Below are 16,380 nucleotides of genomic sequence, written 5' to 3' on the forward strand. Positions count from 1 at the left end.
TATATATATATATATATATATATATATATATATATTTCTTTTGCACTAAATTTATTTACTTGTCTAATGCGGCAACTCTTATTTAATGCTTATTACATGCAGAAGTTATCAACCAGTGCGGTGTGTCATTCTAGGTTTGAATTTTGAAGGCAGACTTAGGGAATTGGAAGTGATGGAGGATCTTCTTGTCTGTTCTATGTTTAGAAGCTGGACTTTTTGGGTCTCTGGCGGTTCTTAAGATTAGGATCCCTTTCAAATTAGGAAGATTTACATACATACCAATCAATTTATATGTATTTTCATACTGCCACCCAAACTTCAATTTTTACATACAGGACTCCTTACTTATGCATGAAAGTATGGAGTCATGTATAGATGTGATATGATAGGAAATGTTCGGGTGGTATAGACGTGAAAAGTAAAATTTAGATGTTATATTTGTAAATATATAGGAATTGGGTGGTTTTCATGTAAATGCCCCTTAAATTATGGAATTAGTAGGAATGGTATGTTTCCATTGAAAAACATGGTAAATAAACTTAAAGCATGGTTGTATCTTATTTCTTAACCGGCGGCTCAATGGTGGCTCAGTGATGGCAAGATGTGATCGTGGCTCAGCAATGGCATGATGTGATCGTGGCTCAGCGATGGCATGATGTGATGAGGTGATACAAGAATGATGATCGCCAACTTGGCAGCGGGCTTCATATTGGAAGAGGGGTAGAAAGAGTGCTACTAATTATGTTGGTGAGAGTGAGGAATAAAAGTTTTCTTAGGTTGTTATAGGTTGTTATTGTAGTTGTTGTATAGGCTGTTTTGGGGATTATCGTTTGCCGACCTTCTGGTTTATTGTTGGAGTGGACGAGAGAAGTGTATAAAATTAGTAGAAAAGAAGTGTAGTATTATGAAATGCTTGATTTAGTTTTGTTTATCTTCATCAGTTGAGGTTAATGAATATGAATTTTTATGAAGTTTATGTGCCAAAATATTTGACTGTGGTGAGCTTGCAAAAGAATTTATATTTCATCGTATTGGGGTTCGATCATGGTTTCATTAAATGAGATAAAGCATATCAATGCTTCAATCTCTTTTGTTTCTTTTCCATTACATTAAAGTAAGTGGTTTTCTTGTATGTGGCTGCTGCTTGAATGGCTCCTACGTTTTTTTTGCTTGGTATTGATAATGCTAAGTTTGACAGCTATACCTTCACATTAAGATAAAGCTTCATAATCCTATTTTGATTGGATAATTTCTTTAACGTACAAATTGAGTTTGTCGTTGATAGTTTTGATGCAAGACATCGTAGGTTTTAGTTTCCTAAAGTCATTAATTGATGCTTTGAATTAAATTCAAGCACTCCAAAATTTTGAATACATGGTTAAGTGAAGGCTAATTTAATAATTATTCACTTTCTTGTGTTGAAAGAAAAAAATACATAGAAAGCATTTTTAATGACGATTTAATGATCTTTAAGTTGGAAAATTATAAAAACACCACACTTCCTTCACAACACAATAAAAATGCAAGCTATTGTTAACTTGACTAAAAATAATTGCAACTTATGTAGAATAAAAAATAATAAGGACATACTTTCTAAAGAAAAGAAAAATCTAGGTCTTACACATATAGGGATATTACATCCCATTGAACATTGATAATAATTGTTTGATCCACACTCTAAAAATTCAACTTCTAATTAGCATTTAAGTTTGAGAACAACTAAAAATATTTTTACATTAAATCTATTATTGTTCTTGCACTATTCGTTGATTTGGATATGAAAGATTCCATCATGGATAGAGGTGGATGCAATTAAATTTGAAAATAGGTTATGTGTGTCAATTAAGAAGGTCCTGCACTAAATTTGCATGTCAGTAATAAATACGCACACAATCAGGATTCAAATGTAGAGGATTTATGTGGTCAATTAAGAAGGTCATGCACTAAAGTTGCAAATAAACTCAAAAATAGGTTATGTGTGGTCAATTCAATTATGGATAGAGGTGGATGCAAATAAACTCAAAAATAGGTTATGTGTGGTCAATTAAGAAGGCCGTGCGCTAAAGTTGCATGTTAGTAATAAATACGTACACAATCAAGATTCAAATGTAGAGCATTTGTGTGAAGATGCCGCTTGTTTAACAGCATAATTCACAAACAAATTGTGGGAAGTTAAACATGGGACTAGCTACATAATCACATTTGAAAAGTAGTTACATGAATCGACTATTGGTCAATAGAAGAGTCTAATAAAAAAATATACTCTAGCGTCTAAATAGAACTAAATGACTTAACAAACCAATAAACTCCAAATCACCGACCGGTGGTTGAATAAATTAAGAATCAAGCCAATCCAAAGATCAAAGACTTAATTGGTCCATGGAAATCAACTCAAATATTAGCCTTATTTCTGTTGGATCATCATCGTAGGTGTTCACTTCGATAACCTAAAATTGAAAATATAATCTACTAAATAAAAAAATCACATAATAAAATTACTAAACTGAAAGTAATGTCAAGATCTCCATTAAATCTTCTTAACTTGGAAATGTTCGGCTCAACAATTGAACATGATATTTAACAAGTAAATCATGGTGTAGTTGTTGCACTTTGCAATGTAATCCATGAATTATCGCATACATTTTTTTTTAAACCATTTAATAAGATGTCTCTTGATTCTCACATCAATAATGAATATGATTTTATCATCCACAGTGATTTTAGAAACAAAAAACATAAACTGTTTGGCAGAGCATTGGATTTGAATTCACATAGAGATTGAAGAGAGAAGAAGCTATGATATTGGCAGTAAGTTAATGAAGTAAAATCAAATTAGATAAATTGAAGATTGTGCTAGTATTAGTTTGAAAATTTCAATTGATAAACATTTATTCTAATGCATTGCGTGAGTTTAAATGTTTCAGCTTGTCTTGTGTTTGATTTCTTAAATATTCATGCTGGAAAACTAAGATTTCACATATCTCCTATTTACATTAGCAATGAATTTATAATTCTCATAATTAATGGTCAATATCCTACAATTATTATCCTGCATGCTATGCCTATCTTGTATAAGTGGTTGTGCACATTCAGTAGATCTGGACTTCATTAGAATTTCAACATAATTTATATAGGTTTTTCGGTTGAAATCCTGCTACTCATTCAAATAGACTTATGCTATTAGGTGTATTAGTAGATGAATTGCATACAAATTGAGTCACAAGTAATTTTAATCCTTAATCAGATGAATGTTTTTTAATTAAACATTATAAAATATTCCCTAATTATCAATTATTAAAAACAATTTGTCCATTAGGTTGTGGATGATAATTAATTAAAAGTTTTTATTAAGTTACTTTTTTTCCACTTAGTTTTTTAGAAATAGCTTATGAAATTCACAATCCTATCTCTATTATACATAATAGTTTAAGGTGAGACATATAATTTAAGTATTTTATTGAAATAAAATTTGGCCATGTGAGTTGCATTAATAATTTTATTGCTTTGAATGAAATGAGCCTGCTAGAAAATGATCTATCAGTATTCAAATAAATTAATGTTGTGGTTTGTAGTAATCCTAAAGTAATCTATATTAGTATCTTCTTGGGATTGCAAGGAATGTATAATTGTATGTAGAGCCCAATAATATTCTTTCCTTTTTTTCTTGTTTAACAAATTTTGTATTGTGAGTTTTATGTGCATTGCATATATTTTCAAACTAGGCTAGTAATATATATCCTCATATATGGTTATGATCTTATATTTGTCGAAATTTCTCATCATACCAACAAAATACAATTCAAAGACAAAAAAATATCTCAAAGATGACTATAAAATACAAAGACTTTTTCTTAAGTAATCTTGAATCATAATTTTCTTAGTAAACATACGTGATTAACAATCAAAATTATGATTTATCTATGTTTAATCCTTACAAGTTACAATTAGCATATTCTTTCTGAGTTTGATTAAAGTTTATCCCCTTAACTTTCATTACATGCAAAATAATTGCAACTTTAATGTATCGACCATCTTATTTTCAGTCTATCATGGGGTTTAAGGACAAGTATTCTCTTGTAATCTACTTAGCATGTTTATGCTTTGCTTTCTTTTGTGAAGTTAAATAATTCAAAGCTTGGTGATCATGATTAAGAATAATTTTTTAATTAAAATATTGTGCTTCTACTATGAAGATATTACACTGGTGCACAAAATTTCTTATTAAATTTACTCAATTTTCATTGTCCCATTCAATTCCTCACTAAATTATACAATGGAATGCTCCTTTAACTTTAAACTCCACCAATTTCTGGACTAAGAAATCACAAACATTTTATCAAAATCTGCCAATTTAATCATGCGCCGTTGTATTTCTTCCCTTAATTTCATTAAAATTACAGTCAACACATCTTCTTTGTCTAAGTTAGGTTATAATTTGTGTCATCATAACACTAATCTCTTAATGAATCATCTATAAAAAGCAGTTAAATCATGAAAACTAAGAGTCTCATGAATATTAGTGGGTGTTGGCCAATTATTAAATGCCCTAAGTTTCTTAAGATAATATATAATCCTTCAAAAGAAAAATTAAAAGCCAATGCGAGTACAAAACATTTTTATAGATTATGGTATAGTTTTTTGTTTGTTTGTAAAGTCTAAAAATTTTTCCAAGATACACCAAATGATCATCTCTTGTTTTGCTGTGGACCATAATATCTTCAATGTTCTTATCAAGAAATTTTTGTTTGAAAGGTCATAGATGATTATTTTTAAAAATTCGTAATAGTAATTGGTGCTTTAATAAAATTGAAAAGCATTAACAATTATCGTAATAGTAATTGGTGCTTTAATAAAATTGAAAAGCATTAACAATTATTCATGAAATTCATCTTTGATATTAAAATAGGTTTTCATTCATTATTCTCTTGCATTCTTACTTGAGGGTAAATACATCTGAAATCAAATTTAGAGCTGATAACCAAACCAATCATCATGTCTAATATATCATCCAATTATGGTATAGTAAATTTAGTATTTTTAATTTTACATCTGTCTTTCTTAACATAAATTGAATCTAAAACATCTACTCTTTTAACTCGCTCATCAGATTGTCCACATTTTGAATATTTGTAAGTGACTAAAATTCATCAAGTCGATCAATAGGACATATATCTTTAAAATCAAATCATATTGGACAAACGTTCTCAAATATTTATATTTTTAAGGGGACAAAACCCGTCATGATTATAGTCATTAAATCATAATTCAATCCCTCCTTTTGATTCTTTTATTCAAAAGTATGTTGGTTCAAAGTATTTATTGGTTTTAAATTTGTCCTTCTTTCATTATTTTTGAATGCAGTATTAGATCTCCCAAAGCAAGTAACTTCTAAATCATACGACTATTGTTTATCACGATATGAATAAGATAAACATCTTTGTATCATTTAAACAATAATCTTATCTACCAAGGCTCCTTTATCTTGTTGTGGGTTTGGTTTAGGTTTTATGCTCATGCTTGAAATAATTTTGAAAAATAGAAGTTGTATTCCATCATATTAGGGGTGTCAATGATGATTCACATTACATTAAAAAAATACTCACCTAAAGCATCCTCATAAGTGCTAGTCTCTTTATCATATTTGTGTGCGACTCATCCTCATTAATTTAGTGGCATCTTCTTACACATTAATATGAAATTTTTATCAGGACACGCATTGTCATAGTGACCAGTTTGATGATATTTAAAACATTCTTTCATAGATGATTTTGTTCTAGATGCAGTAGCAATAGATTTTTTTTCCTAGTGTTTTTAATAATGGTTATGCGACTCTCTTTAGATGCAGTGGGTATAATTTAATGTAATAATTTTGACTAAATGATGCCCTTTTGATATATGTTTCAACTCTTTTAGGTGTTCAAAATTTTGACATATGTTTAAAATCCAGTGCAAGTTGGACGTGAGGGAATTAAATGTGGTGTCTTTTTTTGTTTCAATATGATGACTCAAACCAAACCTAAATCTGAGGCTCATTATTTTATGTTTCGTTAGTAGTTTCAGATGCAATAACAATTTTTCAAATTTGTTTATGTATGTATTTACAATTTTTTGTTTTTTATTTTAATGTATTGCATTCATCAAGCTATCAATCATTGATATAACGCACAAATATTTTTCTTTTAGCAATTCTTTAATTTAACTCCAATAGTTGGAGGTTCTTTATCCAAATTTTCTTTCTATTTCTCCACACCCATCTAATTCATTTTAGCTTGTCCAATGAGTTTTAGTTTTGCAAATCCTACATGATGCTCACTTGACATAATTTTTTATGTCACAAAATTTTTCATGTACATTACCTAGTTAGAAAATACCTTCGGATGTTTTCCCATTAAAAATTAAACAATTTAATTGTAACCTTTTTCTATTATGTCATCATCCCCATTGTTCGGTTGATGCTCATGATGGATATAAGCTTCAATGTCATTCATTCTATATGATTTATCTTGATTATTCCGTCCATGTTATTATTGCAAGATTTAATATGGCCATGCTTTGATGGCTTATTTCAGTGATCACCATTGCTATTAACTCTGGCATGATAAATAGTCCCACAACGCGCCATGATTGCTCGTCTTATGTCATGTTTGAATTTTCATAGGTTGATGCTTGGAAAATTTACCAACATACCACACAATTCTTATGTATTTACATATAATGCCAAAAGTTTGATATTTGTACTCGTTGTCATAAATCTGTACTTAAAACAGGTGTATTTCACTTTTGAAAGGATAGTGATGATGGTATTTTTGATATGATGTTAAAAGTTTGAGTGGCATGTAAATATGAATGTTTAGGTGTTGGATGTGTAAATACATAAAATTTAATGTTATGCATGTAGATGCCCCCCGGCTTATTTAAGCATCGCAATTGCACCTAAATCCGAAGTATTAAATCAGATACCAATATCATTATTTTATTAAAATTTTATCTTATGCATCTGTATGAAATTTTTGGTAGAGATAATGAGGTATGTTTTGAACTCCTATGAATGTAGTTGGGAATGCGAATCACATGGAAAAAAAACATAGTTAATGGCGTCCTTATGAATTATCATGAGGATATTAAAGAATGAATCTTTCTCTTCTTTGAGAGGCATATATCTTATTAAATCAACTTTGATTTTTGGAGAGTGAAACCCTTTTCTATGTGGCTCTATTTCTAAAATTCACAATTATGAAAATGATACTTAAAAGCTTGTAGGAATAAAATGCTTGCAAAACTGCATTTCTTATTAGGGGCATTTGCATACATACCTCCCAATTTCTATATATTTACAAATTTAACACCAAAGCCTTTTTTTTTATACGTTTGTACCACTCAAATCTTTCATATAACATAAAAAATACCACCATTTTAAGATTTAGAAGTGAGATACACCTTTTAATATGTTTATACGTTTGTACCACTCAAATCTTTCATATAACGTAAAAAATACCACCATTTTAACATTTAGAAGTGAGATACACCTTTTAATACATAGGTAAGGTGGTATATATGTAAAAAATGAATTTTAGGTGCTAGATGTGTAAATACATGAGAATTGAGTGCTATGCATGTAAATGTTCTCATTATCATTTGTGTTGTAAGTCGGATTTGAATGCGTGGATGCTTTACTGATTGTAGGATAACTTTGCCAATTGAAAAACTTCTTATGAAACCTATTTGGCAGTCTTTTCGTGAGAATTAATTTGAAGTCTTTAAGTTTGGGGTGCATTATTTTTATGCTTCGATTTTTTACTTTGTCTTGATGGGTTTTATACTTTGAATGCACTATTTGATTTTTAATTTTACATTGTGGTCTTGAACTTAGCTTTTTCTTATTCATTAGTTCATAAAGAGTAATTTTTTAATGCTTTCTTATCACATATCTGGTCATGTATAGTGTTTAAGACTTGATTGTCCCGATACGCACATTACACAATAGTAATGTGTGAAATTGAACAACTCAAGGATAGTTTAGGTGTAACACGAGGAAACAGAATGGCAAGTTTCTTTTTGTTTTTGTATTGCCTAACAAAGTGAATATTTTCATTAGCATTATTTGGGAATTTGTGGCTTTAAGATTATTGATATAGTCTCAATCCACTATGCCTAGTAGCGCTCACATGTAGGGGAGTTCTCATATATTTAGAAGCCTTAGTAGCTGTATTTGCATGTAAATACTAATGAAAATTGCTTTCTTATTTGTCTCAAAAAGTATAGGGCCATTTACATATATACGACCCAATTCCAATGTATTTACATATCTAACCCCTAAACATTACCTTTTACATTTATATCACCCAAATATTTCATATCACATAAAAAATACTACCATTTTAACATTTAAAAAGTGGAATGTACCTTTTCATGATAAAAAATACTACCATTTTAACTTTTAAAAAGTGGAATGTACCTTTTCAAGCATGGGTAAGTTGGTATGTATGTAAAAATAGAAATTTAGGATTTAGATATGTCAATCTTCCAAAAATATATTATGACCAAGTTATGGGGTCATTCTGTATTGGTTTTCTTTATGTAAGATTAGGTGGTGAAATATTCTATCAAGTGGATAAAATTTCTGATTCAGAATTTGCACTATTTTCAGCAACTATGTTCAAAATAATTAAAGAGATGCTTCCGCCCGATGTCCGTGTAGCAAGGGATACTCAAGATCTCCTTGTTGAATGTTGTGTTGGTATGAATCTAGCTCTAATACTATTGTATTATTATTATTTTTTTAATTTGTTATTTTTATTGTTATTATTTTTAATCTAATGCTAATTTAGTTCTTCAATTTCCCATGTTTTCAGATGCTTTTATGGTTCTTAAATCTTATTTAAATTTAGACATTTTTAACAGGAGTTATAGGAGCGCATGTAGCCAAATATCATCCCGTTTTATTCCCTTTAGAACATGATAAATATAAAAATATATAATATTTATTTAATTGATGTAACATTTAATGATGGTGCAATATGATGGTAGAAATAATTAATTAAATATTTATATAGACATTACTAAACTGTAAAAAATTGGGGATAAAATAATGCTACACCTTAATGCCATCTATCTCTTATAATTTGAATCAAATAAGCAAAATATTGAATATATTGTTCGAATAAAAGTAGTTTGATATCATTAAACTTATTGTAAATGAGATTGCAAACAATTTTTATCTATTTACGTATCTCTTATCTAAACTTTCGTATTTACACACATAACACTCAAATCTTGAATATCACATAAAATAACATTATTACCATTTTTGAAATGTGAAATACACATTTTTATGCATAGATTTAACACACAAAAATGTTATTTTCATAAATATGATAGTTTAGATGTGAGATGTAAATACACAATAATTTTGTGCTACGTATGTAAATTTCCTATTTTTTTTGTACATTGTGACAGTTATGTGACTGTCCAAGTTCTTCGCCGTTAAACTTGTCCTGCTTTGGTGGTTTCAGTCCAAAGTTGTGTTCCTTAGCTGCGGAAATTGTGTCCATATTAGAAAATTTTAGTGCTTTTACTTGCATTTTGTTAAATGAATGATCAATAATCATCCTCATGATTAACCTTATCTCACATATTTGAATTTTCCAACATTTTTTTTCGTGCTGATTAAATACTTGCTTTGTTTGTATTTTTCTCCTCGTTAGAATTCATCAATCTGTTATCTTCGGAGGCGAACGAAGTCTGTAATCGAGAGGACAAGAGGACGATTGCACCAGAGCATGTTCTTAAGGCATTAGAGGTTGATTCCTCTCACTTTTGCCCTTATTGTCTTTTCCTTTCTTTCATGTTAATCTTATAAAATTTAGGGGCATCTACATGTAAACCACCCAATGTTTATTTGGCATATCTAGCCCCTAAATCTTTACTTTTTACATTTATGCTATTCAAATCTTTCATATCACATTCAAAAATACCATTATTTTAACTTTTAAAATGTGACATGCAACTTTTCTTGCATAGGGAAGGTGGAATATATGTAAAAATTTAGGGGCATTTGCATACTTAGCACTCAATTCTTATGGATGTACGTATCTCACACCAAAACTTCCATATTTACAAGCAGAGCACTCAATTATATGGCATCACATAAAAAATAGCATTAATTGCCCATTTTAATATCAAATTCACGCTTTCATACATGGGTAAACTGCCATGTTTGTAAATATGAAAATTTAGGTGTCCATAAGAATTGCTATGTATGTAAATTTCCCATAAATTTAAGAACTTAAATACAAAATGAGTGAACCATCCCAAGAAAAGAAAAGATGGAGAAAATAGAAACAAGAAGTATTGAATGCTATTAATTTCAGTTTTGGTCCATGTTAACAAATGTTTGGGAAAGAACTCGCCGGGATTGTTTATTATATCATGCTACATCATTTATATTATATGATAACATGATTAGGCTTTATTTAGGTTTCTATAAATTATCATCAATAGTGTTTTTCGAGGTTTTTTGGGGGTATATTTGTGAATCTTAACTCGTCAAATGTTTTTATTTAGTTTATTTTTGTTTTTTGCAGCTAATTTGGCTTGGTCGTTGGGTGTTGTTTTTAAAGATCTTGAGTTCAAGGCCTAGCATATATTATGAGTGTGTGCCTTAGTTTTTAAAAGAAAGAAAAATAAAAATATGATGATTAGAGATGTTTATTTGTTTTTAAAAATTCTCAAAATAACTTTTAGATGATCGAGTGTTTTTAAAAAAGTTAATTTATTTTCTTTACATACATAGCACTCAAAACATTCAAATTCACCTATATCAGACTTAAACATTGATGTTTGCGTATAAAGCACTCCGTAATCTTTTGCCGTTTTCTTTGCCGCTGATCCGGTGGAGAGGTGGAAATCGCACCGTAATTTCTTGTCTTCCTCCCTTTCACCGTTTCTCCTGCTTCTACTTCGATGGGTGCCGTGGCAAACTGGATCGTGGGCCCAATCATGGATAAGATCATCAACACATTGTCACGGACAAATATTCCCATATCGGCTAGGTGTAGGGCCGAAAATCAGTATTTAAGTCCTGGACTGTCTACCACCCATAAGGGCTATTTTGATGGAGCCGATTTGTGACGAGGGCGTCACGTGATTGGGTGGAGGAGAATGTCACAGACAAATAGTCTTACATCGGCTAGGTGTAGGGTCAAAAAGTAATATTTAAGTCTTGGGCTGCCCACCACCCACAATGGCTCTTTTGGGAGGTGACAAGTGGTATCAGAGCAGATTACTGCCTGCCAGGTGTGTGAACTCTCCATGGTGGGACCCTCGGTGGAGCCGATCCGTGACGAGGGCATCACTTGATTGGATGAAGGAGAATGCCACGGACAAATAGTCCCACATCGGTTAGGTGTAGGGTCGAAAAGCAGTATTTAAGTCCTGGGCTGCCCACCACCCATAAGAGCTCTTTTGGGAGGTGACAACATGCTCTGATTACCTGCAAGATCACTATAAATGGCAGACAGGCATGGAGGGGATGGTAAGTCTGCCAGAGAACAACCACCCCAAGGTCCAATCTGTTATCACTCCTTCCAATCATTCCTCCCGGTGCTGACCACATTGTCGCAGCCGGACCACAATGGGAAAGTTTTGGAGTAAACGAGTCCCTGACAGTTTGCTCGCGCTTCTCCTTTTTGGCGAAGTCCGACTTGCCGCACCGGCGAGCTTCAGCAACAGGTGGGGAAGGAAACCCATGAAGAGGTTCCTCTCGCTACCGGACTTCTTCTTAACCGCAGAGGCTGACAAAGAAAAAGGCAAGGAGAACAGCAAAGAAAACAGAGCGATTTCCACCACTCACCCGCATCAGCAGCAAAGGAAATGGGAAGATTACTGAGTGCTTTATACGTAAATATCACCTTTAGTTTTTTCATGAATATGCGATTTAGATTAGTACAGGTTTATATGTTTTGAGCATATAAGCTCCAAATCAATGATGATGATGATTCTCATCTCTAGGTTCTTAACAGAGCGAATTATTTTAAAAGAAAAATTTAAATGCACGCTGAGACCTTTTTTGTCAGTCCAATCTAACAATATGTGTTGAAACAGGTTCTCGGCTTTGGAGAATACATCGAAGACGTATACAGTGCGTACGAACAACATAAGCTCGAGACACTGGTACTCATCTCTAGCTTTTCGAACTTTATAAGTTATGTATTTATATATCCAACACATAAACTTCACTTATTTACATTTGTACAGTCCAAATCTTTCATATCACATCAAAAATATTGTCATTTTAACCTTTGGGGCATTTACCTGCATACCAGCTAATTCCTATATATTTACTTGTCGAATGTCTTAGCTTTGCTTTTTTTCATTTATACCACTCAAATCATTCATATGACTTCAAAAGTACTGCTATTTTAAGTTTTAAAAAGCGAAATACATCTTTTCTCATGTAGGTAAGACGGCATATATGTAAAAATTGAAGTTTAGGTGTTAAATATGTACACACACATAAGAACTGAGTGCCATGTATGTAAATCTTCCTTTAACGTTTAAACGTAAAATACATCTTTTCATGCATTGGTATGTAATGTGAAAAGTATAAGTTTCAAGTGTTAGATATGTAAATACATAAAAAACGAGTGGTATGTATGTAAATCTTCCTAACATACATTTGTAAGTTCTTATATTCATCCATTTGAGATCTCAGGATTCTCCCAAGGGTGTTAGATACAGCGGAGTCGAGATGACAGAAGAGGAAGCTGCAGCAGAGCAGCAGAGAATGTTTGCCGAGGCTCGAGCCCGAATGAACAACGGGGTCGCCCCACAGAAGGAGCCCGAACCGGATCGCGGGTTCGCCGTCCCGGATCGCGGGTTCGCCGTCCCGGATCGCGGGTTCGACGGCGTGAATGCTGATCACGTATAACAAACAAGCCCGGCTCTCTATCGCCTGCGAAAACTGGAAGATTATGACTATAAACTGTTAATGTAGATAGGGGCAATTACATCATTAAATACAGTGATTAACCCAACAACAATAGTAGTTTTTATCACTAATTACACACTTTAACATGCTAGAAATGGCAGTATGTTACATCTGTGTTTGATTGTTTGATTTTGTGCCAGATTCAGGTATATCTGATACCAGTTTGGTTGCTTTCAGTATTATTTTCTGGGCTATTTGTAATATCATATTTACAGTCATACCACTCAATATCTTAACATCACATCAAAAACAGCACCATCAATTATCTTTTTAGAAGTGAGATATAGCCTTTCATGCTTAGATTTATTAACCCATGTTTTTAAGTGCAAAAATGTAAATACATAAAAAGTGTGTGGTATATGTATGTAAATTTCCTTTTTTTTTTTTCTGTATGTGTAATTTAGTTTTTCTTGTAAGGACCTCAGTTTTTTTAGTGTGCTTTCATCTAAAACACCCTTAAATTCCAGATATTTGCACTGTTTTCTTCCAAAAGATAAGTTCTTGCTAAACAAAATAGATGATTTCATGGCATTAACTCTTCTGTCCAGTCCACCCACAATAATTTTCCAGTCTTGTTTTAATGATTCTAGCCGCAACCATATACTAGATGAGAGATTGTAGTTACTCCGGGAACAATAGACAGCCCAACATTATCAGATTTAGGGAGTAAATCCACCAGCTTGTCTTTCCAATTTCCATGCATTTCGACATCTCTCTGTATCATCTACCACGAGTACTTGTGGGCCGAAGGGGGTCCGAGGTGGCTGCAATCGTCTTGAGTCAAGGTTCCACTCTTCGGAGGTGGCCGCAAGGACTTGAGGAATAGTGGGTTGTTATTCTTGATTTGTGGTATGGCGAGTGTCCTGATTTATTGCATATTTAACAAATGACTGATTGATTGGCTTGCTTACCACCCCTAGATTACATGTATATGATCTATTTTGTTTGGTGATATGATGCAACTTGTTTTTCAACTGTATTAGTCTCAAATGATTCGTGGGCTGTAGACGTCGCCCCAGGGTGCTTCACATTTTTGCGTTAGATTGTTCATGTAGGATGTGAGTGAGAACAGCAGGACTGATGATGGAAAGAGGAGTGATGTTTGGTTCGAGGATTCTCCCATTGTTGTCACAATCGTCTTGAAGGTTTTCAGCACTTGGAATAAGGATGGTTGAAGATGCGGAGTGGTGCTAATAAAAAGTGGTGGTGGTGGCCAAAGGTGGCGGGGGAACGGTGGTCGCGGTGGTAGCGAGTGATTTATGACAGATAATCGAAGGTGGCGGTGTCCAGTTTGTTGTGGTGGCGGTGCTTGGTGGTTGGCGACATGTGTGACATTGACGTCAAGAGGAGGCGAAGGCAGAGCCGGCGACCGATGGTGGCCGACAAGACTTTGCATAAAGTCATGTATTTGAAATTCGACAAAATCCATCAAAATTCAAATACACTGAGAATGAACTAAAGAATGATTTATAAATTTATTTTTATTTTACATTGAATTTATAATTCTCAATGCTAAGTAATAATAGTAAAAAATTTGGAATGCAACACAATCATTTTGTAACGTATCAAATAACATACCAGATCATTTACATGAGATCTTTTTAGTCACACAGTTTATATAAGTATCAAAATAGTCTCTAATCATTTTAAAATTTAATTATATAGAGCATGAATTTAAAAACTTTCTTAACTATTTTGTCATTTAGAACCAAAAATAACCCATATAACTATTTTAAAGATTTACTTTTTAATATTAGTCTATTAGATAGCATGTCTCGCGGAAGTTTTTTTTTTCCAGACATTTGACATTTCCCAATAAAATCAACGGTTGTTATGAACTTCACAGCTCTCTCCCTACCATTCATCTTGATCTCCGCGGGTAATCAGAACACCGTCCCCTATTTAAAACCTCCGGACCCATTCGACCAGAACCCTAGCCTCCACATCCCAGGAAAATGGAGAACGGGAGCTACATCTCCGGCGATCGCCGTCCTCAGGTTGGCGTCGCAGTCTTCCTCCTTAAATCCTCCTCTATTCTCCTCGGCCGCCGCCTCTCCCCCGTCGGCTATGGAACCTTCGCCCTCCCAGGCGGCCGCCTTGAGTTCGGTACTTCCCCTTTTTCATCTTCCTCCGATTGATTAGGGTTCAGAAGCTCTTTGGCTATTTTGTTTTCAGTTTGTACAAACATTCAACTCAATTCTAAGGTGTTTATAGATCTAACACCTAAACTTATCATATATTTGCATGAATAAGATGTATTTCACCATTTGAGATTAAACGTTGCAGTACTGGTACAAATTAGTGGTATTAATGTAAAAAGGAAAAGTAAAGCTTAGGTGTCAGATATGTAAACACAAGAATTAGATGGTCTGTATACAAATTAGGGGTGTAACTGAATCCATAATTTGACAAAATTATTATATTTGATGAGCTGCGTCATGATTAGTCATGAATCATGATTACTAATATATTTTTTATTTTATGTGTTATTGGTGGTATTGTCATGATAAAATAATATCAAATACTACCAATAATACATTAAATATTACTTAGTCGTAACTACGGGAATCCGTATGTAATAATCACTCCCATGAGTGGCTCCCATAGTGACTCTTGAACTAAGCTTGGCTGGGTCACAAGCCAAGCTCAGGTTAGCCTTCACTTGACTCTTGAGTTTGTGAGTTTGTCAAATGGCTTGTATACAAAAATATTAATATAAAATATATTTAAAATTTAAAATTTTATCTTTAAAGTATTAAAAATATTTAAAAATTAATATGTATATATTTATATTTTATTTTATTATAGCATTATATTGAATTATTTTTATTTTCTCTCTTTAATAATTAAAAAGCTAGCTCATGAGCCAATTCGAACTCGTAAATTTAAGCTTTGGCATAAACTCAATAAAATTAATCAAACAAACTCAAGTCGAATATGACTCAAGTTCATCTTGACTTGGTTGCGCTCTTAATGGAAATTGCCCCTTTTTTTTAGGAGAGAGCTTCGAAGAGTGTGCTAGGAGGGAGGTGAAGGAGGAGACGGGGATGGATGTGGGCCGGGTCGATGTCTTGACGGTTGTGAACATGGTGGCCCAAGATATTCCCGAACCGACCCATTTTGTTACCCTTATTGTTCGGGCCGAGTTGGTTGACTTGGACCAGACCCCTGTCAATTTGGAGCTCGATAAGTGTTCTGGGTGGGCTTGGTATGAGTGGACCGAACTTCCCAAACCATTGTTTGCCCCTCTTGAAGATCTTCTGAAAGGTGGTTTCAACCCGTTTTCAGCATCCTGCCTCATGTAGAATTTGTTTTAATCTTTTGTTAATTAATAATCTTCTGTTCTTTAAATTTTGTGTCAGGCTATTCTTGTATAAACTGGTTTAGGATGG

General features: G+C 32.8%; 2 protein-coding genes across 3 annotated transcripts in view; both read left to right on the top strand.

Moving 5' to 3' along the window:
* The window catches only part of LOC110019274 (protein Dr1 homolog), a 13,864-nt gene extending 694 nt beyond the window's left edge, over positions 1-13,170 (top strand). Inside the window, exons 2-6 of one of the 2 annotated variants that reach the window (XM_020716891.1) lie at positions 8,648-8,737; positions 9,705-9,799; positions 12,103-12,171; positions 12,713-12,855; positions 12,898-13,170. In XM_020716891.1, the coding sequence (XP_020572550.1) occupies positions 8,648-8,737; positions 9,705-9,799; positions 12,103-12,171; positions 12,713-12,855; positions 12,898-12,928 (428 nt within the window). In that variant the 3' untranslated portion in view covers positions 12,929-13,170. Of the gene's footprint in view, positions 1-8,647; positions 8,738-9,704; positions 9,800-12,102; positions 12,172-12,712 lie in introns of both variants that reach the window. The other variant, XM_020716890.1, reaches the window with a different exon arrangement.
* Positions 13,171-14,929: 1,759 nt separating this feature from the next.
* On the top strand, positions 14,930-16,374 carry LOC110019352 (nudix hydrolase 1). Its single transcript, XM_020716987.1, has 2 exons — positions 14,930-15,094; positions 15,986-16,374. The coding sequence occupies exons 1-2, from the start codon at positions 14,944-14,946 to the stop codon at positions 16,291-16,293; spliced, it is 459 nt and encodes a 152-aa protein (XP_020572646.1). The 5' UTR covers positions 14,930-14,943; the 3' UTR covers positions 16,294-16,374.
* Positions 16,375-16,380: the final 6 nt, after the last annotated feature.

The sequence above is a fragment of the Phalaenopsis equestris genome, unplaced genomic scaffold (genome assembly GCF_001263595.1).
Source record: "Phalaenopsis equestris unplaced genomic scaffold, ASM126359v1 Scaffold000054, whole genome shotgun sequence".
NCBI classification, from domain to species: Eukaryota; Viridiplantae; Streptophyta; class Magnoliopsida; order Asparagales; family Orchidaceae; genus Phalaenopsis; species Phalaenopsis equestris.

What these genes read in the sequence shown, in the direction of transcription:
- LOC110019352 (XM_020716987.1), top strand. Translation starts at nt 14,944, where the DNA reads ATGGAGAACGGGAGCTACATCTCCGGCGATCGCCGTCCTCAGGTTGGC. An exon ending in AGGCGGCCGCCTTGAGTTCG is followed by an intron (nt 15,095 to 15,985) that starts GTACTTCCCCTT and finishes CCTTTTTTTTAG; the next exon opens with GAGAGAGCTTCGAAGAGTGT.